This window comes from Peromyscus maniculatus, chromosome 21 (genome assembly GCF_049852395.1).
Source record: "Peromyscus maniculatus bairdii isolate BWxNUB_F1_BW_parent chromosome 21, HU_Pman_BW_mat_3.1, whole genome shotgun sequence".
Taxonomy (NCBI): domain Eukaryota; kingdom Metazoa; phylum Chordata; class Mammalia; order Rodentia; family Cricetidae; genus Peromyscus; species Peromyscus maniculatus.
Window position 1 is genome coordinate 47,246,650 of NC_134872.1, and position 24,023 is coordinate 47,270,672.

The 24,023-nt window shown below is 44.2% G+C and overlaps 1 protein-coding gene and 1 pseudogene across 8 annotated transcripts; one reads left to right on the plus strand and one right to left on the minus strand.

Moving 5' to 3' along the window:
- Nucleotides 1–1,964: 1,964 nt before the first annotated feature.
- Nucleotides 1,965–23,981, minus strand: LOC143269944 (putative sperm motility kinase W). 8 transcript variants are annotated; one of them, XM_076557650.1, is made up of 14 exons: nucleotides 23,889–23,981; nucleotides 11,195–12,769; nucleotides 10,381–10,784; nucleotides 9,577–9,643; nucleotides 8,534–8,663; nucleotides 7,895–7,968; nucleotides 7,524–7,682; nucleotides 7,348–7,427; nucleotides 7,087–7,218; nucleotides 5,105–5,247; nucleotides 4,609–4,681; nucleotides 3,501–3,569; nucleotides 2,866–3,163; nucleotides 1,965–2,779 (listed from the first exon to the last, which is right to left on the minus strand). In XM_076557650.1, the coding sequence occupies exons 2-3, from the start codon at nucleotides 12,709–12,711 to the stop codon at nucleotides 10,760–10,762; spliced, it is 1,542 nt and encodes a 513-aa protein (XP_076413765.1). In that variant the 5' UTR covers nucleotides 12,712–12,769; nucleotides 23,889–23,981; the 3' UTR covers nucleotides 1,965–2,779; nucleotides 2,866–3,163; nucleotides 3,501–3,569; nucleotides 4,609–4,681; nucleotides 5,105–5,247; nucleotides 7,087–7,218; nucleotides 7,348–7,427; nucleotides 7,524–7,682; nucleotides 7,895–7,968; nucleotides 8,534–8,663; nucleotides 9,577–9,643; nucleotides 10,381–10,759. The 8 variants fall into 8 exon arrangements, with proteins under 8 accessions (XP_076413765.1, XP_076413759.1, XP_076413763.1 ...); XM_076557644.1 differs by lacking the exon at nucleotides 7,524–7,682 and having other exon boundaries at nucleotides 2,870–3,163; nucleotides 7,348–7,461; XM_076557648.1 differs by lacking the exon at nucleotides 7,524–7,682 and having other exon boundaries at nucleotides 7,348–7,461.
- On the plus strand, nucleotides 16,310–17,347 carry LOC143269945 (peptidyl-prolyl cis-trans isomerase-like 1 pseudogene; annotated as a pseudogene).
- Nucleotides 23,982–24,023: the final 42 nt, after the last annotated feature.

The window sequence follows — 24,023 nt, forward strand, 5'->3', positions numbered from 1 at the left end:
GTCAACCTTCTTTCATACCTAGCATGTCATTTGTGATGGAACCTGGTGTTCAAGTGAACATGACACACAGCACTTTATTTGCAGTGTGGTTTGGACAGGGGTTAATGTGTAGCATGGCCCAGTACCTAGCAGTACAGCCTGAGACCCAGCACATTGTACAGCATAGGAAGGAGTCCAGTAGAAGCTGATGCCTAGCAGTGTGGGTGTGTCTTCCACAGAAGGATGTCCAGCAATGGAATTTCTAGGTATCATGCAAGACCTACAGGGGGAGAAGTTCCCAGCCTGGGCTGGTGGCTGTCAATTAATGTGGCGTATGAGGTCAAACTGCAACTGATGTTTGGATGTGTAGTCAAAGGGTGGTGGTTTGATAACACTGTATGTCAGAGAGAGCAGTGGAATTACAGGGTGTAAGCTCTGCACAATCCCTACGTTGTATGTGTTAGCTTGTAACTGAGCTGGTGTCTGACAAGGTCTGGTCATTCATTTTGAAGTAGATTGGCAGTGTGCTATGTGATGTCCAAGTGTGCTTGACACTTAAGAGTGTGTGTGATGGTGTTAGGGTCTCAGAAGAGCCTGACACCTAGCAGTGCATGTGGGGTAGTTGCAGGGTGATGTGTGCATTCCATGACTTTTGGCTAGCCTCTTAAGAGTTGCCATGGAGTGTTGCATGGCTCAGCAGGTCTGATATCCAACAGAAATATATGAGTTGATGGACTGTAGTGTCCAGGGGACCTGATACTAATATTATAGATTGTTGTGGTGTGTGTGATATTCCAGAGGGCCTGAACTCTGGCAGTGTATGTCCAATTTCAGTGATATTAGGGTGTCAAGTAGGGTCCAATACTAAGAGAGTATTTGGGTACAGTGGCAAGAGAGTGTTCTTTATGGCCTGATAAATAGCTGGCAATAAAGGATTATGTGGATGACATTTGGAATGCAGAGCTAGGAATACATGTGAGGTGTGTGTGGGTGTTTGTTCAGGAAGGCCTGATACCTAGCAGTCAATGTGTGATTTGGTTAGAAGTCATGCATACTTAGAAGTAAGTGTCTTGGAGGCTTTGTATGTGTGTGTGTGTGTGTGTGTGTGTGTGTGTGTGTGTGTGTGTGTGTGTATGTGTGTGTGTGTGTGTGTGTGTGTGTGTGTGTGTGTGTGTGTGATGTAGGGGTTGTTTATCAGGTCTGACAGCTGGTAGTACAAGTGAGGTGGCATGGCTGTAGTGTCCCACATTGCATTATACCTAGTGTTGTGTGTCTGTGCAGGAAGATTCCAGGAGTGTTTGAACCAAGAAGTTACTGTGTGTCCTTGTCAGGAGGTCAAGTGTCCAACATTTCCCCATGTCTTAGTACAGTGTGGTTGTAGGCATGTCTAGCATGGTCTAGAATCTAGCATTGTGTGGGGGAGAGCAGAAGGGAGTTGAATATCTAGTCCTAACACCAAGAGAACTATGTGGTGAGTGTGGGTGAGGGGTGTCATTCATGTCCTTACACTGACCCTGTATGTACAATGTTAACATGGGGAGGGGCATGGGTAGCACATGTGAGTATCTAGGTGTCAGCACTGCTGCTTTTCCCAGCTGACTGGGCCATCCATACAGTGCTGTTATCAGATCCGCTGGACAGCTCATCTCCATCCCACACAATGGGATAGGTTTCAGCACAACACACAGCACACACAACGCCTCCACCTCCTCACAGACACAGAGCGTTCACTGGCAGAGATTTGCTGTCCTCTGGAGTGTGTCAGGGCCAAGCTCTCTCTAGAGGTCCTGGGGAGTGTCCTTCTCCAGCCATGCTCCTGCCTCTCTATATTCATGGCTGTTGGCAGCAGGGCTCCTGAGTCCACAGTTCATCTGTGTTATTCTCCTTCCTCCTTCCTATAAGGCAGGAACTTACGTAGTCCTCTTCTATAAGTGTATTGAACATTATAGTGGTTGTATTTGGGGTCAATTGAAATGGTGACTGTGTTCATGTTTCTTGTTTTTATTTTTGGTTGTGAGCCTAGCCTTTAACGGCTGAGCCATCTCTCCAGCCCATGTTTCTTGTTTTTAGAAGGGACTCCTCATTCTTGTTTTTAAAAGGGGTTCCTTATTCTTGTTTTTAAATCTTCTTCTGCAGTCATTTGTGGACAAGCCACTCTCTCTGCCTTGATTTCCCTGGTTGACTATGAGAACATCAGCTGGCAGGATTTCACTGGGTCTGTTACTTAACTTTCTGTTATGTTCCATGTGTCCTGTCTCCATTACTTCCCTGTAGCCCTTTGTGGATCTTTGAGACTTGGTGGGAAGTCCTGGAAGAAGAAGATGATGGTCGGGAGGAATCTCTCCTGTCCTCTGCCCTCTCTTCTAGGTTTAGGTCCAGTTGGTTTTTACATCTTGTGTTTGAGCATCAGACTGGATTTTGTTGAGTGTATAGATGAAGTGCAAACATCTGTTGCCTTTAGAATAACAGCTGGTAGAACCTGAGAGCTCATATAGCTTCAGATTTCTCTCCTCCAGGGGTCAAACATTCTGAATGCCAATTTATAGAAATTATGTTGTTATTCTAATTAAGTGCGTCTGTATTTGTTTGAAAATTGTCTCAGTCTAATACCAGTGAAAGATGGGCCGAGGGTATGACCTCAAGTTCTCCTTCTTCATGTTAGAGGAGGCCTGGGACAGGTGGTCCATGGATACTGCCCTTCTCACGAATCCACTCATCAGTTCAGGAAGGGAAGCACATTTAATTCCCAAGGTTCCTCTGAGATATTTCTTTACATGGTCAGGCAGGTGTTCTGGATTATCTGCAAAGACACAGAGGATTATGTTAATTTCCAAACTGTCAAAATGCAAAGGGGTCTAAGTTGGGCAAGGCTTCAACAGTAAGTACCCACGGGGAGGCTGTCACAAGGGACCACTCCTGTATATTCCACAGTTCTTGTTGTTAACTTGGAGTCCTTGTCTGTAGTTGGATGGTGGAAGAGAAACCATGCCATTGTCCTCCACAGCATGGCCTCCTGTTGCTGTGTGGAATCTCTGAGTTCCTCTGGAGCTCTGACAATGCCATGCTAGTCTGCAAAGTAGGAGAGGTGAGAGGTGCTCTTTTCCCTCCATGTCTCTGATGGTAAGTGTGCACATACTCAGGTCAGGAATTCTTGGGATCCAAGACTAGGGATATGGCCAGGCACCTATGAGAAAATGCTTATGTTAGATCAAAGATGAGGCTGGCAGAAAACTCCTTTCCCACCCTAGACCTGTGGCCTTTCAGAAAATAGCTGGTTTATTTCTGGTGGAGTTCAGGACATAATGAGGCAACAGTAATGTCCCTTTTCTTCCTATGTGACCTTCCTGAGGGAGAACTCAGTGGGGTCTCCTTGGAAAGCCTTGATTTCAGGGACTGGTTTGTTCTAGCTGCTCTGCTACTGTCCCATAAACAGGCCCTAGGACCAAGAAGGAAAAGCGGTTCCACCAACATGTCTGTTTCTAGGTGATGTGCTTCCTGCACCCAGATCACTGAACACTTGCCTAGATGACACAGGATGCACATATGGTGAAGATGAGGTTGTCTGAACATATCCACCAGAACCTGCAGATCTGAGGAGAAAAGGTTGGTCAATGAGAGTTCTGGAGTTGACCTCTGAGACTACAGAGACCCAGGCTGTCACCACCCTAGCCATCCTATCTGTGTCAGTGTTCTGAGAGGAATCTAAACAATTCCAACCAGTCAGGCTCTGTGCAAATCAGCAACCTATCCAGCATCACTAGGACTCACTTTTCTCAACTGGGAGGTGAGCATCACTGAGGGACTTTGGGGCAGTGTGTGGAAAGATATTGGAACAAAATCTGCACCTATTCCTGCTGCCTCCAGGTGGAAGTAAGTGGGGCAAGGAGAGTATTAAGTGTTTGAGCATCATCATAAGATGACTTCTCTCACATAACCATCTAGAAGCCACCATTTCCTCCCTGCAGTGGCCACTGATATAAAAAGTTCACATTAAACTCATCTTGAAAAGCTACAATAGTAAGCCCTGTCTCAATTCAAAGATGTTCACCATCTTTGATTCAAACTGTTTCTCCTCATTTTGTTAGGAACAGAGAGGGAAGATTGCCACCACACCAAGTTTTCTCAATATCCCTCTGTAGCCATGCCTCACCTATGACTTTCTCTCTCTCTCTATGGTCCTCTGTAACATAAGCCCAATGACTACCTACCCTTGGGATTGAGGCAGACCTGCCTGGGCATCCTGATTCTTCCTAACCTCTACGCCAGAACAAGTTTAGACCAGAAACCAAAAACTAAGCATCTACTACAGACTGTTATGGAGTGATCTCAGTGATGCTTTCGGCCATGTGTTGCACATAGATGAGCCTTGACATTCATCCCCATCAGAGTGGCATCCTTCACTGCATGGAGACGTAGACATTGTCTGCTTGTCATGTGCACCTGACAACCCTTTAGACACTTATCCCAGCAGGACAAGCAAGCAGAAAGCCTATTGCCAAGACATAGCTGTAAGGTCAACAAGGCTGGGAAGGCTTGACCACTGTACACAGTGGTACCTGGGTACAAAGTTTTAAAAGTGCTGACCCAACCTCTGACCACTGTGTCCTAGGCTAGGTAAGGCCCACTCACTTCAAAAGTGGAGCAAATTCTCTGCATTCCATCCGATGTGGTACCCATTTTCCTCCAGCTTGCTGGCACTTTCCTGTTAGGAGACAAATATGGTTCTGATAAAAACTCCCTACAGTGAGGCCCCTTCACAAACACATAAACTAGACCAGCATGCAGTGGAACTGTGTCTTTTCTGATGGGCTGGACACAGGGACACTTGAAGGCTGCAAATACAACAGCAGGGAAGGGGTGAGAGGAAATAGAGGAAGGAGCTCCCTTTCCTTCATTTGGGGAAACATTTCACTAGGACCACACACCCTAAGGGTAAACAGATTAATGAGGACTGCTAGTTATTCCCCTGCAGACTGGTCCACAGGGTGTGCATATTCATGGGTAGCTTGTACATGGTACTGGCTCATGACCCCCTCAAACAAGGATGCTGTGAAACACCAGCCCTGGATCATATTTCCTCAATAACGAAGGTTTCCTGGAGAGAGTCCTGTGGTAGTTGGCTTACCTCCTCCTGTGCTGGACAGAGACCCTCTCTGCTGGGGAAGTGGGCACACTGCCATCTGGACTTCCTGCAGAGCTCCTACTTCTGCTGTCCCAGGCCACACCTCAGATCGCCACCCTGTGTCTCCTGATGTATAGAGCTCTTCACTTTAAAGAGAAAGGACATGTGAAAGGGACTCTAGGGGAACTGGAAATATGCAGCACTTAAGCTAGACCTACTGTGCATCCCTCTCCTTATGGCTGCCCCCCCCCCTCTTATCCTATCCAAATTCCTCCCTTAGTCAATTCTTCCTGCTGACTCTGCCATCTCTGGCTTTTATCTTCTGCTCTCCATCTCCAGATCAACACTGTCTCTTTGTTTAGAAGCAGGTTTGTACTGTGGCACTGGTGATTTTGAAGTCAGGGTTTTAAATTTGCATACCCATAGAGTGAAACAAGTTAATGTGCCCATTGCAAAAGACAGACGACAGTATCAAATACAAAATTAGTGTAGTAGAAACACGAGGTCTATCAAATACAAAATTAGTGGAGTAGAAACCCAGGGCCTGGAAGCAGACCAGTGACTGTGCAATGAGCACTGACAGGTGAAGATATGTGGACAGATGTCACAGTGTGACTCTCTCTGTCACACTCGGTCACTGCAGCTTCCATCAGGAGATCTTTATGTCTTCTCCTTTTAATATTCTCTTACTTTTTTCTTTTTTTTCTTAAATTTTGTTTTATTGGTGCAGGTTTAATAATGGAGGGAGGATGTGAAGTACTGGGTGTGGTGGTATTGTGTTCCCCAAAATATCGTGTACCTTAATAAACTTATCTGGGGTCAGAGAACAGAAAAAGCCACTAGTTAGGCAGTGATAGCACACACCTTTAATCCTAGCATTCCAGAGATAGAAATCCCTCTGGATCTCTGTGAGTTCAAGGCCACATTGGAAAAAGCCAAGCATGGTGACATACGCCTTTAATCCCAGAAAGCCAGCCTTTAATCCCAGAGAGTGGTGGTAGAAAGCAGAAAGATATATAAGGCATGAGGACCAGAAACTAGAGGCATTTTGGCTGGTTAAGCATTTGGCTGGTTAAGCTTTCAGGCTTTGGAGCAACACAGTTCAGCTGAGATTCATTCTGGATGAGGACTCAGAGGCTTCCAGTCTGAGGAAACAGGACCAGCTGAGGAATTGGCAAGGTGAGATAGCTGTGGCTTGTTCTGTCTCTCTGATCTACCAGCATGGACCCCAATAACTCGCCTCGGGTTTGATTTTATTAATAAGAACTTTTAAGATTCCTGCTACAACTGGGGACATGAATGTGATCAAGATATGGGATATAAAAGACATAGAATGAATACATAAATGAATAATGAGTAAATAAATAGAGAAGTAATAACTAAATAGAGGAAGAGCATACAGGGCAAGGGCACATACTCACCCTCAACAATGAAATTTAGATATTTTTCAGAAAACAGACACAACTGAGGATGACTGTGTTATGTATGACAGGTGTGTCCCAAAGGACAAATATCACTATCTTCTTTCATATTTAAAATCGGGAGTTTCGTAGGGGCCGTAACATGAACAACAGAACACTGGCACAGTGGTCTTCCTGGCCTGGTCCACAATGTTCTTGGGAGGGCTGATCACTTCTCCCATCACAGAATGTCCAGAGTGGGTGCACAGAGTCCTAGTTAGATCTGAATTAAGAAACCTGCAGCCCTGGGCTCTCAATTACCTGGGAGTATGAACAAAGTTGATTGGCATAAAACACAGTTCAAAGTGGTTTTGACAAGTAACGAAAACTCTCTGAGACCCATGGGTAAGAATAACCATGGAAGTCAGCAGCCAAGCAGACAGAATCTGGGGGCCAGAGGAGTAGAACTGGAAGCTCCTCTGTAGACTATGTGGCTTTGTGCCCTGCTTCTGCCATTGGTGTCCTTAAAGTGAAAGCCCTGCATTCAACATCCCAAAACAGGCACCAGCTGTCTCAGTGACCCACCTTGAGTCCTCAGCTGTGATCTCATGGCTCAAATGGAAAGAACTCAATCCATCAGACCAGGTAGCCAATCTGGACTCTCCTGATTGATCAGGTTGAAGTCATGGGATGTGTGCCTGGACTGCAGTGGGAATCCTGAGATAAAGGATTAGAAAGTAGCCGCCACATGTTCTGTGCCTTGTTTCCAAGGATGTATCATCTAGGAATACCTCCTCCAGCCCACTGACCAGGGTCCCCAGAAGAATTCATGACAGCAGTTCTCACCTGCAGGTATCTGTTCACTGGTGGACATGGACTTCTATTCTGAGGGTTAGAATTGGATTTGCTGTTGTTTGTAGTCCATCCTGGATAACAGAACCTTCAGTTCAGTCCCTGACCCTGTCAGGATGAAAGAAGCACAGAATTGTCTACTTCTGCCTCAAATGTTTGCAGGAATTTACCATTGATGCTATCCAGAACTTGAAGACAGGCATGTGAGTCCACATCTGTAAACGCTGCTCTCAGGAAGCAGAGAAGGGGGTCCATCACTGTGAGTTTGAGAACTGCATGTTCTACACAGAGTCTGTCAGGATAGCCAGGGCTATAGAGTGAGACACAATCTCAAAAAAAAAAAAAAAAATAACTATGAGGATTCAAGAAATTTCCTTATCTCATTTCCAGAATTCAACAGACTCCTCTACCATGTCTAAAACTCTGCCTTCACTGATGTGCCACAGAAACAGAGCCTGACACCAGGTGATACCCACAAACTGAAAATTTCTCTCTCTCTGATCAAAATGACTGGGTCTTGTTGTGTGCACATGGGACTTACCAGATGATCAGGGATCTAGAAGTAAGTGACAGTACAAGATGGCTCTCATCCTGCTGGGAAGATCTGGTCAAAGCCTGTAATATACATCAGGGTTTGTTAATAGGTCAGGATCAGACGGTCAGAATGGAGCTGGAGGCCAACTACAGCAGAGAAGCTGGTTCCTCATTTCTCACACCTCTGCAGTCTCTCAGTCTCCCATTGCTCTTCAGTTGAGCAAATCAATGATAACTTTCCTGTGTGTCATGGATCCTGGCACAGGGCACTTCATGGGATCATTTTCAGCACATCAAGACCAGGCTTCAAAGACTCATCTTCTACCACAAACAGATACTTACTGTACTCAATCTTACCTTCAGGTTCATGATTCACACAGATTAATACCCTGCAGTCCCAGTTTAGTTCATTTTCTCTTGCCAAATCAGTGAGTTGCTCCCTAGTGAAAGGTGTCCTGGAAACCAGTTCAGACACTACACTGACCATTGCTTCACACTGCATCAGTGACTGTCATCAAGAGATCCATGATGATCAAGGTTTCCTTGTAAGCCTGAGCCCAGTGGTGGGCGTTGGTCAGAGAGAAGTCCCGTGGCTCTGGCCTTGTACAGGCAGTACTCAGTATCAAGCCTGACAATGTCAACTTACCTTCCCACGCTGGAGCAGAACATTGTTAATGTAAGGTCAAATATCAGGTATAAATCCTTCCATAACATGGGAAAATGATGCAAGATTCTTAAGAGGTGGGAGGTAACATGGGAAATCCGGGAAAAGGAGGCTGTGGAGAAATGACAATGATGTCATCAGATCTGCCAAAGGCCATGTCAGACAAGACCAGAAGAGGACCCCACTGAATGATGGAGCCACCCTAACCGCACCCTTCATCAGAAAACCAGAATGGGAATCCATTTCCAAAGCAGCCTCATAGTTCTCTACCTTGACCTATGCTAAGAAGGATCAGAACGGAGCCTTCCCTCCTCATGCCTGAATAGAGTGCCAAGGATGAAAGCAGAGTCTCACTCTGCTCTGCTTGAGACGTTTGTTCCTGGTCTCACTGCCTCAAGACCCCTACCCAGGACAACGCCCTTTTCTAATGACTCATTTCAGGTAATCTCCTCTAGACACATTCTGCCGCTCTCCACAGGTCCTCTCATTTGCTCTTCATGCTCTCCACCTCCTTTCCCCTGTTCCTCCCCTTATCTCCATTCTCCCATCTCCTAGTGGATTTACAGTTGCTGTAGTTCTTCTAAAAGACAGTCAGAAAGCAGTTTGGAGGTGATGAAGAGATCAAGGATGATGGAAGCCTGAGACTTGTGTGCAAGTCTGTCCTATTGACAGAGGCAGCCCTTTTAGATGCCTTGGAACACTGGCCCACAGGAACCATGAGGGATGTAGACATTCACTTTGTGGATGCTACACCTGACTCTCAGGGATGATCAACAACAGTGCAGGGGCAACAGTGAGGTGAAGGATGCGGAGATGGCAGCGGAGATCCTAACCTGGAGGATGGATACTGGAGCCTGGAGCCCTAACATATCATCACACATGACACAGATTTCCAGCCTGGATCCCTCCTGTTGCATGTAACCACACCAAGACTGTTGTTCAAATAGGCCATTTCACTTTCTCAAAAAAAACCCGAAAGAATAAGGAAAGTGCCTGTCTTAGTGAGTTTAACCGACAGGACTTACTCAGCACTGAGGAGGATGGGACTCCAATGACCAATAGTCCTGCTTCATTCTCCTGCTGCACCCGGATCTGTAGGAAAGAACAGGATGTTATTTTCAAGACAGCATCCTACTTGTGTGCCTTGTTACATGCCAGGAACCATCGGAGCAAGCCCTCTCCTCCTCATTGCGGGCTATTCCCAGCTCCCTCCCACTCTGCACTTCAGGGGAGGTATCTTACTGCTCTAGTTTGTCCATGGCCCCTGTCACAGGGAAACACACACATCTTCACGTTCCTTTCTTGACAGGAAGTTCCTCAAGGCAGACTCTATTCCTTAATCTACACCACCTCTCATTTTCCCTGTACCGGTCTCCATCCTGTTTCCCAATTAGTCCCCTGCTGTGGGATTGTCTGTATGCGAAATTGCTCTGATTGGTCAATACATAAAACACTGATTGGCCAATGGCCAGGCAGGAAGTATAGGCAGGACTAACAGAGAGGAGAATTAAGGGAACAGGAAGGAAAGGGGGTTTCTCCCAGCCACCGACATGACAAACAGCATGTGAGGATGACGGTAAGCCACGAGCCATGTGGCAAGGTATAGATTTATAAAAATGGATTAATTTAAGATGTAAGAACAGTTAGCAGGAAGCCTGCCACGGCCATACAGTTTGTAAGCAATATTAGTCTCTGTGTTTACTTGGTTGGGTCTGATGGCTATGGGACTGGCAGGTGACAAAGATTTGTCCTGACTGTGGGCAAGGCAGAATAACTCTAGCTACAGTCCCCTTTATCTCCTTCACCCATGTCCACTCTCCAGGACTTACACAAGTCTTACTCTTCTTTCCAAAAGGTAGCCAGAGAAGTAGTTGGAGGTGTTATAGTGACCAAGAGGATGAGCAGCCGAGATTGATGTGAAGTCATTTCCTGGTTGTAAAGGCTGCTGTTGTCCATGCAGTGTGAGTGGTCCTACAAGCACAACAAAAGCTAGGAAGGTAGAGAGTCACTGGGTACATTGCCTTCCGACCACCTCTTCATCCAACAATAGTGCTGGAGCTAAAGTTAGCTGGAGGAGTTATAAAGTGGCAGCTGAGACCCAATAGCTGGGGTATCGATGCAGGAGCCTGTTGCCGTGTGTTGAAGGGAGCTGGCGCCTTGGCGATCTGTCTTGGATCCCTTCTGTGGCTCCTCCCCAGGGCTGGAATTCTACTGGGCCATTTCAGTTTCCACACTTCAAAGCAGAGAGAAATATGAAAGCACCTCTGTTAGTGACTTTGCTAGATAAAAGTTGTGTGCCATATTTCTCATCCTTATTCCTTCATTCTGAACCTTTAACCCCTTAGACAAACTCTCCTGCCTTCCTTCCCACCCTGTGGTCCCCATGCTATGCTATCTGCTTTTGCCTCAACCTTCCAGAACTTTACATGAACAGAATGCTGTGCAAATTGCCATCTAATGTACCACATATCTGAATTGCTGTGCCCTCTGAGTGGGTACAGCTTTTCATTTAAAAAAGATATTGAAATAGCATATTTAAAAAATGTAGGAATTGATCTGTGAGGCCCAACCTACTGTTCTCCATGTAGGTCTCCCCTGTCCCTCTTTCCCTTGCAGCTCCTGATGCAAGGGTTCAGGGCTCACCTTGAGGTGGGCAGGCAGCAGCAGCAGCAGCACAGTGCTCTCAGTGCATGGGAAATTTGCTTCCTCACCAGTTTCCAGACCCTGAATGGCCTGGATCCAGATTTCGTTTGTGCCACCTGGGGCTGGTCACTGGGAATGTCTGGCTCCTGGGATGCATCTTCTTCAGAGAAGCCCAGGTTCAGACTTCCTGTGGGTGTTGTATGGAAGACTGATTCAGGGGAGGAGACATTCCCGGGCAGGGGGTCAGCAGAATTCCTGTTGACTGCAGTGTCCTCTGCAGCAGTGTTGATGACGCCAGCCACAAGATCATCTCTATCTGGGACTGTGTTGTCTGAAGAGGGCAGCGTCTCCAGGAAGGAGAGTCTGTGAGGCATGGTGTAGCTTCTGCATGTTTTGTCTCTTTCTTCCACACCCTCCACCTTAGAGTGACTCTTCCCAGCTTGTGGACTGGTAGTAAACGCTGGTTCACTGGCTCTCTTCAAGGGGAGAGGGAGGCAAACAGGACCAGCAGGGCTGCGAGTTAGCCAGGGCATCTGATCTTGAAGATGGCTGTCCCCACAACTCAGGTGGTGTTTGAGAATGTTGCATGTGGCCGTTACATGATTATCTTCTCGCCTGTGAGTTAGGGATGACACAATCTCCTCACAGGTATAGCCAATGGTGCACATAGCCTCCACGACCTTGGGCAGGATTTCTTTGGTGGCAGGCGGAACATATTGTTGAATGGGGCCCAGCCATGGTCGTTCCACAAGCTGAGAGATTGTGAATCGGTACCAGGTGGTGACCATGAGTAGTCGGGCAATGATGAAGTGACAGGGTTTGGACAGATGGTGTGGAATGGGACACATTGTTGTGATGATGACCCTGTGCATACTTTCAAGGGTTTCTTCCATGTATGGAAAGTGCCCTGTGACCAGGACATATAGGAGGATACCCAAGCTCCACATATCACCTGCCAGTCCATCATAGGGCTTTCTTGCCAAGATCTCTGGAGCCCAATAGAGCAAGGAGCCACAAGGCTCCTCCAACTTCTGCCCCTCTGTGATTTCAATTGCCAAACCAAAGTCACAAAGCTTTGCATTTCCTGCTGCATCGACTAGGATGTTTTCTAATTTGATATCACGGTGTGCGATGTGTCTCTGGTGGAGGAAGTGAACAGCTGACACCACCTGCCGGAAAATCCCTCTAGCCTCCTCCTCCGGGAGACAGCCCAGTGCCCTGAGGCAGCTCTCCAGATCTTCTCCTGCCACGTACTCCATAATCACGTAAGTGGTTGACAGTGTGTCGATCATGTGAAAAAATCGAACGATGTTCCTATGTTCCAGAGACTGAAGGATGTTCACTTCAGTACTGATGTCAGCCACACTGTTGGTGTTTTTCTCAAGGACCTTGACAGCCACTCGTGTATGTGTGGGAAGGTGGCAGGCCAGCTTCACCTCCCCGAAGGAACCACAGCCTAGAGATATCAACATCCTGAAATCCTTTTCAAGAATGTCCTCTTCCATGTGGCTGTCCATGGTGTTCTGCTCAGTTTCAACCACTTTATCCTGTGGGAAATTTCAGACCCACAAAATGCTAAAAGAAAAACATGAATGCAGTTTAAGGAGGGAAGGCTGCAGATTGGAATTCTCTGTTATGAAATCTGAGACATCCCAAACAATGTAATGATGTTCTTCAAGGATATAAAAATTCTAGAAGAACCCAAACTCAAAGCAGTGGATGAGGAATCCAAGGAAAGGTTTGAGTTGGTATAAGTAAAGTTGGCATGTGAGGAAATTCTAGAGATCCCTGAGAGAATGAGCTGCTTCTCTTCAAGGATGTGCCACAATGCAAACCCCTCAACCAAGCTGATAGAGAGAGATGAGATACAAATTCCACTATAGAAAAACTGATGTTGTAACTGATACATCTACAGTCCAGAGGGTCTTTCATGGATGTTACTGTTTTTATACCACATGAAAATAGAGACTATGAAAGGAATTCTTAGATATGGGTGAATATTGAATTAAGATAAAACAAAAACCCTTGAACATGTAAGTCACTAGGACTTGCAGCAGAAAAGCTCCAAACAAGGCGGAGCCCAGATCTCATGGATCCCTGAATCATTCAAAGCTTTCCAGAAGAATGAAGAGCAGGGTTATACAAAATACTTCCCAAAAGAGAAAGCAAAGGCAGGCATTCAAACTCATCCCTGTGCCAGTGTTAGCCTGATCCCACCACCAAGTAAGCTCAAGGAATGGAGCATGTGTGAGCTCCTCTCCTTGATGAACACAGATGTGAAGATCATGAACCAGAGTCTTGATCCTTCACCTCCATCTCAGCAACACACTAAAGAGCCCTTAGTTCATGGTCAGAATGGCAGAAGTAACATTTGTAACAAATGGAACAACAGCATAGCACATAAGGAGACTGTAGGGAGAATCCATGCTCAGCACAGAGACCAGAGAACTGTTGTGTTCTAAGGAAAGTAGCTTAACTAGATAGAGTTCTACAGGAGACAAAGCAGCTCCACAAACAGAACCAGGATCTACCCTGTCTGTCCTGGTCATGAGGAAGTGGACTAGGCTTGTGTGAAAGTCACAGTGTCTGTCACAAAGACGTGGTCGGGAACTGATGTAGTGCAGGGGAATATGATCAAGTACAGTATAAGCATGTATGGAAATGTATTGTGCAAACCCTTATGGGAATGTGAGTATAGTGTAATGTATTATACTTACTGTAGAGTTGTGATTATTAAATTATGATTATGCTATATAGTATAATATATTCTAAGCCTTAACTAGTGGGATTATACATTATAATAGGCATATATTATAATATACACAATTATAAATATTGTAATGTGTTATATATGTATATATAATATGTATATATACATATTACTACACATAATATATAATATGTATATATATACATATTACTACACATAATATATATTATATGTTTTAAACCTGTATTTAGGACAGAGCCAGCCAGCACCCCATTGGACTAATAAAGTGCAGGAGGGCCAATTGAACTAAGATCTGCTCCCTGAGGCAAAGAGTCCATCAGCACCGACTAGACCAAGAGCTCCCACTGGACCAAGAGTATCGATCAAACCAAGAGAGGCTTCCTCAGACACAGACACCACTTGCACCAAGTGGAGAAAGAGATGGGTAGACGCCAGTGCAAAAATACAGTCAACAACATAAAAACCAATATGGCTCCATCAGAACCTACACCAGCAAGACCTGAACATCCCAACACAGAAGAAACACAAGATATCTACCATAAAAGTGACTTTAAGAAGATATTCGAGATCTTAAAAGAGGAAATGAAAATTTCCCTTAAAGAAGTCGAGGAAAAGTCAAACTAAACAATGGGAGATATCAGTAAATCCCTTAAAGAAAGCCAAGAGAGAGCAATTAAGCAAGTGAGGGAAACAGTTCAAGATTTGAAAACTGAAGACAACAAAGAAGACACAAATCTAAGGACTGCTGGAAGTGGAAAATCTGAGTAAATGAATAGGAACTACAGATGCAAGCATAAGCAACAGATTACAAGATACAGAAGAGCGGATCTCTGGCGTTGAAGATATGATAGAGAAAAGCCAGAAGGTCCTGGACAGACGTTATGCAGACACTAACAGACCATGGATGCCAACCCAGATTATTATACCCAGCAACATGCTCAATCAACATAGACGGAGTAAACAAAATATTCCATGATAATTCCCCTAGTTCCACATCCTCTCCAGCATAAAGTGTCCTCCACTGCTGGTGGGAATGCAAACCTGTACAACCACTTTGGAAATCAATATGGCGCTTTCTTAGAAAATTGGGAATCAATCTCCCCCAAGATCCAGCTATACCACTCTTGGGCATATACCCAAGAAATGCTCAATCATACCACAAGAGCACTTGCTCAGCTATGTTCATATCAGCATTGTTTGTAATAGCCAAAACCTGGAAACAACCTAGATGCCCTTCAACTGAAGAATGGATAAATAAATTGTGGCACATATACACAATGGAATACTACTCAGCAGAGAAAAACAATGACATCATACAGTTTGCAGGCAAATGGATGGATCTAGAAAAAATCATCCTGAGTGAGGTAACCCAGACTCAGAAAGACAAATATGGTATGTACTCACTCATAGGAAGATGCTAGATGTGGAACAAGGATGACTGGACTGCTACTCACATCACCAGTGAGACTACCTGGAAAATGGGACCCCAAAAAAAGACACGGAGAAATGGACAAGATCTACATGAACAGCCTGGTCATGAGTGGGAACAATGAAGGGCGACGGTCGAGGGAAAGAGAGTGGGAGATCCCAGCTGGATCAAGAAAAGAGAGGGAGAACAAGGAATAGGAGACCATGGTAAATGAAGACCACATGAGAAGGGGAGGAAGCAGAGAGCTAGGGAGGCCCACGGAGATCCACAAAGATACCCTCACAAAAGACTGCTGGCAATGGTCGAGAGACGTCAGGAACTGACCTACTCTGGTGATGGGATGACCAGACACCCTGATAGTTGTGCCATAAACCCCATCCAAGGTCTGAGGAATCTGGATGCAGACATCCATGGCTGGGCCCCTGGTGGAGCACTGGGAGTCTAATTAGTGAGAAAGAAGAGTGTTTATATGAGCGAGAATTGTTGAAGCCAAGGTTGGATAAAGCACAGGGACAAATAACCAAATGAATGGAAGCACAGGATCTATGAACCAAAGGCTGAGGGGCCCCCAACTGGATCAGGCCCCCTGAATGGGTGAGACAGTCATTTGGCTTGATCTGTTTGGGAGGCAGCTGTGCGTGGGTGCCGGATCCTGGGCTCATTGCATGAGTTGGCTGTTTGAATCCTGGGACTTATGCAGGGACACTTGGCTCGGTCTGGGAGAGGGGGGAAATGGACCTGCCTGGACTGAGTCTACCAGGTCGATCCCGGTCCTCGGGGGAGACCTTGATCTGGAGGAGGTGGGAATGGGGGGTTGGCTGGGGGGAAAGGGAGGGGGGCGAGAAGGGGAGAACAGAGGAATCTGTGGCTATTATGTTGAACTGAATGGTGTTGTAAAACAAACAAAAAAAAGAATGGAAAAAAATATTCCATGATAAAACCAGATTTAGGCTACTTTCGCTCAGCATGGCGGCGATCCCCCCTGACACCTGGCAGCCGCCCAACGTCTACCTGGAGACTAGCATGGGGGTCATTGTGTTGGAGCTGTACTGGAAGCATGCGCCGAAGACCTGCAAGAACTTTGCAGAGCTGACTCCCTGGGGCTACTACAACGACACTAAATTCCACAGGATCATCAAGGACTTCATGATCCAGGGCAGTGACCCGACAGGGACAGGTCGAGGCGGCGCATCTATCTACCGCAAACAGTTTGAGGAGGAACTTCACCCAGACCTGAAGTTCACTGGGGCTGGGATCCTTGCGATGGCCAAAGCAGGACCAGACACCAATGGCAGCCAGTTATTCGTGACCCTCGCTCCCACCCAGTGCCTGGACGGCAAACACACCATCTTTGGCCGCGTGTGCCAGGGCATAGGGATGGTGAATCGAGTGGGCATGGTGGAGACAAACTCCCAGGACCGTCCCGTGGATGACGTGAAGATCCTTAAGGCATACCCTTCTGGGTAGAGGGATGCTGTCTCGGGCACACCCAGGTCTTCGAAGATGGTCCCAGGAAGCCATCTTCCGATGCCATAGTGTGCCTTGTGTCGGTGTCATGCATACCTACTCCAACACCCCGGAATAGAAGCAGGCAGAGGGTCGTCCTTGGAGGCTTTTGTATTCCGGCCAATGTCACAGACTTGAGAAGCAGGCGGTGTTGATGAGGCGGTAACTGCACAGCCCTTTCAGCCTCCAACCTGTGCTCTTCCAGGAATATACATGCTCTCTATTTTCCCCGCAGAGCCTGAGCATCAACACCGCCGCTTCTGACACTAAACATCCCACGCAAAGCCATATTGAATTTTTGCCAAATGAAAAATATATCTAGCAATCAAGTTGCTAAGGAGGTGTCAAGTGGGGAATGCTAATGTGTAATGATTGAGAAATGGATCTCGAAGAGGAAGCAGGAGTGCTGACCATTTGCCCCAGGGAAGGACTGGCAGTCCTGAGCACAAGGCCAGTCCTTCCAGAGTCTCACTCACACGCAGGGACACACTTCAGGGCTTTAGGTAAGAAGATTTCATACAGGACATCTTTTTTTTAATCTTTCTGTATGTGCAGGGGGTGTGGGGCTGAGAGGAAGGATGTTAATACCTATGTAATACATAGAAATTTCCAGAATAAAGTACCATTGGTGGTCGAAAAAAAATCAGATTTAAACAATATCTATCCACAAATCCAGCCCTATACAACGCAAATGAAGGAAAAATCCAACCTAAGGTAGTTAGATACAGCCATGAAAATTCAGGCAATAGATAGTGCCACACCAACAAATACCAAAGAAAAGAAACATACAACAATACCACCAAAAACTAACAGGATTAGCAATAACTGGTCATTAATATCTATTAATAATCAATGGTCTCAATTCACCTATAAAAAGACACAGGCAAACAGAATGGATATGAAAACAAAATACATCCATTTGCTGCAAAATGAAACACACCTCAACTTCAAAGACAGACTCTACCTCAGAATAAAAGGCTGGGAAAAGACTTTCCAATCAAATGAACTTAAGAAGCAACCTGGTGTAGCTACCCTAATATCTAATAAAATAGACTTCAAACTAAAATCAATTGAAAGAGATCAAGAAGAATATTACATATTTATCACAGGCAAAAACCAACAAGATGAAGTCTCAATTCTGAATATTTATGCCCCAAATACAAGGGCACCTACATTCATAAAAGAAACATTACTAAAGCTTAAATCACATATCAAACCCCATACACTAGTAGTGTGAGACTTCAACACCCCACTCTCACCAATGGACAGGTCTATCAGACAGAAACTTAACAGAGAAATAAGGGAACTAAAAGACATTTTGACTCAAATGGACTTAAGAGATAGAGACAGAATATTCCACCCTAACAAAAAAGAATATAGCTTCTTTTCAGCACCCCATGGAACCTTCTCCAAAATCGACCACATGCTTGGTCACAAAGAAAATCTCAACAGATACAAAAAAATTTGAAATAGCCTCCTGCATCTTATCAGACCACCATGGCTTAAAGTTAGATTTCAACAACAACAAAAATTACAGAAAGCCCACAATTTCATGGAAACTGAATAATGCCCAATTGAATCACCAATGGATCAAGGAAGAAATAAAGATAGAAATTAAAGTGTTCCGAGAATTCAATGAAAACAAATGTATAACATTCCCAAACTTATGAGACACTATGAAAGCAGTGCTAAGAGGAAAATTCATAGCAATAAAGAATACAGCCCATATAAAGAAGTTGGAGAAATCTCATACTAGTGATTTTACAGCACACCTGAAAGCTCTAGAACAAGAAAAAGCAAATTCACCCAGGAGAAACAGACATCAGGAAATAATCAAATTGAGGGCTGAAATCAACAAAAATAGAAGCAAACAGAACAATACAAAGAATCAATGAAACAAAGAGTTGGTTCTTTGAGAAAATCAACAAGATAGACATGCCCTTACCCAAATTAACCAAAAAGCTGGGAGACAGACATTCCAAATTAACAAAATCAGAAATAAAAAGGGAGACAAAACAACAGACAAGGAGGAAATTCAGAGAATCAGCAGATCATACTTCAAAAACCTGTACTCCACAAAAAAGGAAAATCTGAAATAAATGGATGATTTTCTGGATAGATACCCCATACCAAAGTTAAATCAAGACCAGATAAACTATTTAAATAGACCAATAACCCCTAAGGAAATAGAAATGGTCATTAAAAGTCTCCCAACCAAAAAAAAAGCCCAGACCAGATGGCTTCAGCACAGAATTCTACCGGACTTTCAAAGAAGAGATAATACCAATACTCTTCAAATTGTTCCACACAATAGAAACAGAAGGAACATTACCAAATTCTTTTTATTTGGCTACTGTTACCCTGATACCCGAACCAAAGAAAGATGCAACAAAGAAAGAGAATTACAGACCAATCTCCCTCATGAACATTGATGCAAAAATACTCAATAAAATACTGGCTAACCGAATCCAGGAACACATCAAAAAAATTATCCACCATGACCAACTAGGCTTCATCCCAGGGATGCAAGGATGGTTCAACATATGAAAATCTGTCAAGGTAATACACCATATAAACAAATTGAAAGAAAAAAACCACATGATCATATCATTGGATGCTGAAAAGGCCTTTGACAAAATGCAACACCCCTTCATGATAAAGGTTCTAGAGAGATCAGGAATACAAGGAACATACCTAAACATGATAAAGGCAATTTACAGCAAGCCAACAGCCAACATCAAGTTAAATGGAGAGAAAACTCAAAGCAATTCCACTAAAATCAGGAACAAGACAAGGCTGTTCTCTCTCCCCATACTTATTCAACATAGCATTTGAAGTTCTAGCTAGAGCAATAAGAAAACAAAAGGTCAAGGGGATACAAATTGGAAAGGAATAAGTCAGACTTTGACTACCTGAAGACTATATTATAGTATACATAAGGGACCCCAAAAATTCTACCAGGGAACTCCTACAGCTGATAAACTGCTTCAGTAAGGTGGCAGGATACAAGATTAACTCAAAAAAATTGGTAGCCCTCCTATATACAAATGATAAATGGGCTGAGAAAGAATTCAGAGAAACATCACCCTTTACAATAGCCACAAATGATATAAAATACCTTGGGCTAACTCTAACTAAGCAAGTGAAAGCTCTGTAATGTTAAAAAATTTAAGTCTCTGAAGAAAGAAATCGAAGAAGATATCAGAAAATGCAAAGATCTCCCATGCTCATGGATAAGTAGAATTAACATAGTAAAAATGGCAATCTTACCAAAAGCAATCTGCAGATTCCATGCAATCCCCATCAAAATCCCAACACAATTCTTCACAGACGTGGAAATAACAATACTTAACTTTACATGGAAAAACAAAAAGCCTAGGATACCCAGCAGAGAAAAACAATGACATCATAAGTCTGCAGACAAATGGGTAGAACTAGAAAATATCATCCTGAGTGAGGTACCCAGACTTAGAAGGATAAACATAGTATGTACTCACTCCTAAGTAGATACTAGATATGAGGGAAGGGATGGACAGACTGCAACCCACAGCTCCAGAGAGGCTATCTAACAAGAAAAGACCCTTAGTGGGAGACATGGATGACACAGCGAAGGAGCAGTGGATGAGATCTATATGAGAGGACTGGATGTTGGTGGGGGGAAGGGGTTGGTGGTGGTAGAGGGCAAAGTGTCCGGGATGAGAACATAAGGAAATGGGAGGGTCAAGCCACAACAGGGACAGAGTGGGAGGCCAGGGAGGGAGATACCATGATAGATGAGGACATCATGGGAATAGGAAGAGGCAGGGTCCTGGGGGGGCTCTCAGGAATCCACAAGGATACCCCACCTTGGACTGCTAGCAGTGGTACAGAGGGTGCCTGGACTGGTCTACTCTGGTGACTGGTCTAGTAAATACCCTAACTGTCATCATAGAGCCTTTGTCCAGTGACTGATGGAGGTACATGCTGAGATCCTTGGCAAAGCACCAGGCTGAGCTCCAGGAATCCAATCGATGAGAGAGAGGAGGGATTCTGCAGGAGGGGAACATCCACATCATGATGGAAAGACATGCAGAGATGACCGGTCACACTAGAGGAAGCACATGATCTGTATACTAGTGGCTTTGGAGCTCCCATGGGACTGGACTAGGCCCTCTGGATATGGAAAATGGTAGTTTGGTTCAAACTGTTTGGAAGGCACCCAGGCAGGGGGATCAGCATCCATCCCTGGTGAATGGGCAGGCCATTGGGAATCTGGTGCCTGTGGTGTGACGCCTTGGGCAGCCTTGGTGCAGTTGGAAGGGGCTTGGACCTGCCTAGGCTCAGTGTGCCGGGCTCTGCTAATTCCCTATGGGAGACCTTGATTTGGGGGATGTGGAGATGTGTGGTGGCTTGTGATAGAGGGTAGGGGTGTGGGAAGAGGTAGGAGGTGGGATCTGTGGATAGTATGTAGAGTGAGTAGAAAATTTCTTAACAAAGAAAAATGAAAAAATATTCAAATTTAGTCTAGTAATTTTGAAAATGTTTTCTATACTTGAGAAAAAACATGGAAATAAAAGATTGAATTTTCAAAAATTAAACTTGGGTAGCATTTAATGAGGGAACTGATACTTTAAGCACAAATTGTTTCTAGAACAAAAACAAATATTTTAATATAATCTTATTATATCTTGTCATTCCGTGTTCAGTTGCTATCCCTTGGAGCCTGCCCTTTTCTAAAGGGACACAGAGCACAGTGGATCTGGTGCAGAGAGGAGGTGAGGGGCAACTGGGAGCAGTGGAGGGAGGTGAGGATGCAGTCAGGATATACTATACGAAGAAAAATAAATATAAAGAAAAACTGTAAAAACAGAAATATAAATATGAAACAGCAAGTCTAGATCCCAGGAGCCAAAACCAGCAAACTGGAAATCAACTTGTCCAATCTCAACAACTAGCAGCACTGATCCACAAGTATTTCAGTAGACCATATAACTGAGGGAAGGCACACTTTTTTCAAGCACATTTCATAAAAGAATTATTACCCTAATTGCCGAACCATTTAAGACATTTAAAAAAGATCCTAGTATCAGGCAATATCCTTGAGTGACAGATTGGAAAATCCTGAATGAGAGTAATTAATGACTCACATCAAATTCAATACCACATTCATAAGACCAGACTTCATGATCAAGACGTCTTTAAGCAGAAACACTCAAGGTTCATCAACAACAAAAGAACACAGCATACACAACACACTGAGGTCAGTCCTAAATCAGACATCAGTGGAATGGAATGCCTAATTCAGGAAGAAACCTGGAATTAGTGAAAGCGATATTACAAACAGCACATTCCACAAACACAAGTGTCACATGTTGTTCACTCCAGGTCATGAGCAGGCAGGGGGATAGCCTGTGTATATGGTCCCAATTCAATGGGTTGGGAAGTGAAATATAGCAGATAAATATGACCAAAGTACTGTACAGACAAATATCAAAATAATGATCAAATTCCTCATCCTATGCATTTAATATAACACTAAACTTGTAAAATACACAAGAACACAGCCAAAAACGACAAAGACATTAATAAAAGGAAAATAGCTTGAAATGAAGAAAGAGGAATAACAGGGAAAATTAGTACCCAAACCAATAATGTACATAAAGAAATAAATAAATGCCAATTGCCAAAAGCCCAAACTGAGAACTTGGGAATTAAACTCACTATGTCCAGATCCAACAGGTCAAAGAAAAAGTCAAGTATATGAGAAACAACTGAGTCCAACTGCTCTCCCACCAACCAACTGCTTCTCTGAAGTACAGACAAACACAGTCTCAGGCAGTGCCTTTTGATTGGCTAGTATCTAGCATACCTCACAAGGAATCCGTGTGATGTCACATGCAATGGACCAATCAAGGCTTGGCAAAAACCAAAGTGATTTTTTAAATTATTTTTCCGTTAAATTATTACATTGATTATTAAATCAGTTTTTTTTCTGTTCACATTCTTGAACCCAAGCACAAATGCCCTTAGCAGAGAGGGCTGCTATCCCTCCCCACCCCACTCCTGTTATTTTTCCAGAAGAGGCAAACATACATTGCTGTCACAAAGTCATACATTGACCATATCTCCCCACCCACCCCATGAACACAATCAATGAGTTTCCCAAGTAGCCTAAATTCAAGACCCATGCTCTGTCATGAAGCATAGTTCTCATGATAACCAAGCCTGCTTCTTGCTATTGAAGCAATTCCTTTCCCCTCAGCAACCATGAAGTTCATGGAGACATACTTTGTCTGGTGGGAATAAAACCCCTTCAGACACCCAGTGAGTGTCTAGTCCATCGTTACTGATGAACTTTTGTCTGAAAGGAAGATCTGTCCTAGCATCACTGTCCTTCTGTAAGCTCTGGCAATTCCATCCCTCCCCTCATGAAATGTAAAAAATACAGTTAGGTGGCGGTGGCACATGCCTTTAATCCCAGCACTCAGGAAGCAGAGCCAGGGGGATTCATCCATACATACAAATTGACACAAAGCAGAGCACACACGCAACATTTAGGTAAGTCCTATAATCAGACATCAAAAAAAAAAAAAAACGAAATGCCTTTTTCAGGAACACATTTGGAACTAGAGAAAGTGTTACTTGAAATAATCCAGTTCCACAAACACAAGTGTCACATTTTTTTTCCTAGGGGTCCTAAACATGCAGAGGGAATAACCTTAGCTCATTAGGAAGTACTTGTCACAGTCGATGTGTGGGTAAGTGAATTAGAGCATGTAAATAGGATCAAAATGCAACATACTCAGATATGAGAATGCAGGATCAAATTTCTTATGCCATAGAGATAATCTATACCATTTTGTGTATAAATTACAAAATAACAAAGGGAAATATGGCAAAGAAAAGAAGCTGATAAAAGGAAAATGAGGTGAAATGAGGAAAAAGGACTTACAGGCAAAAATCAAAACCCAAAACAATGGTGTCAAGAAAGCAATGAACAGATACCAAGAGACAAAAGCCCAAACTGAAGACTTGGGAAATGTACTCACTAAGTTGAGAATCGTACAGGTTTTGAAAAGTCCAAATCTAGCAGATACAACTGAATCCAACTGCTCCTCAGAGAACCAACTGCTTCTCTGAAGTACAAACACAAAACCCAGCCCTAGGTGGCGCCCTTTTATTGG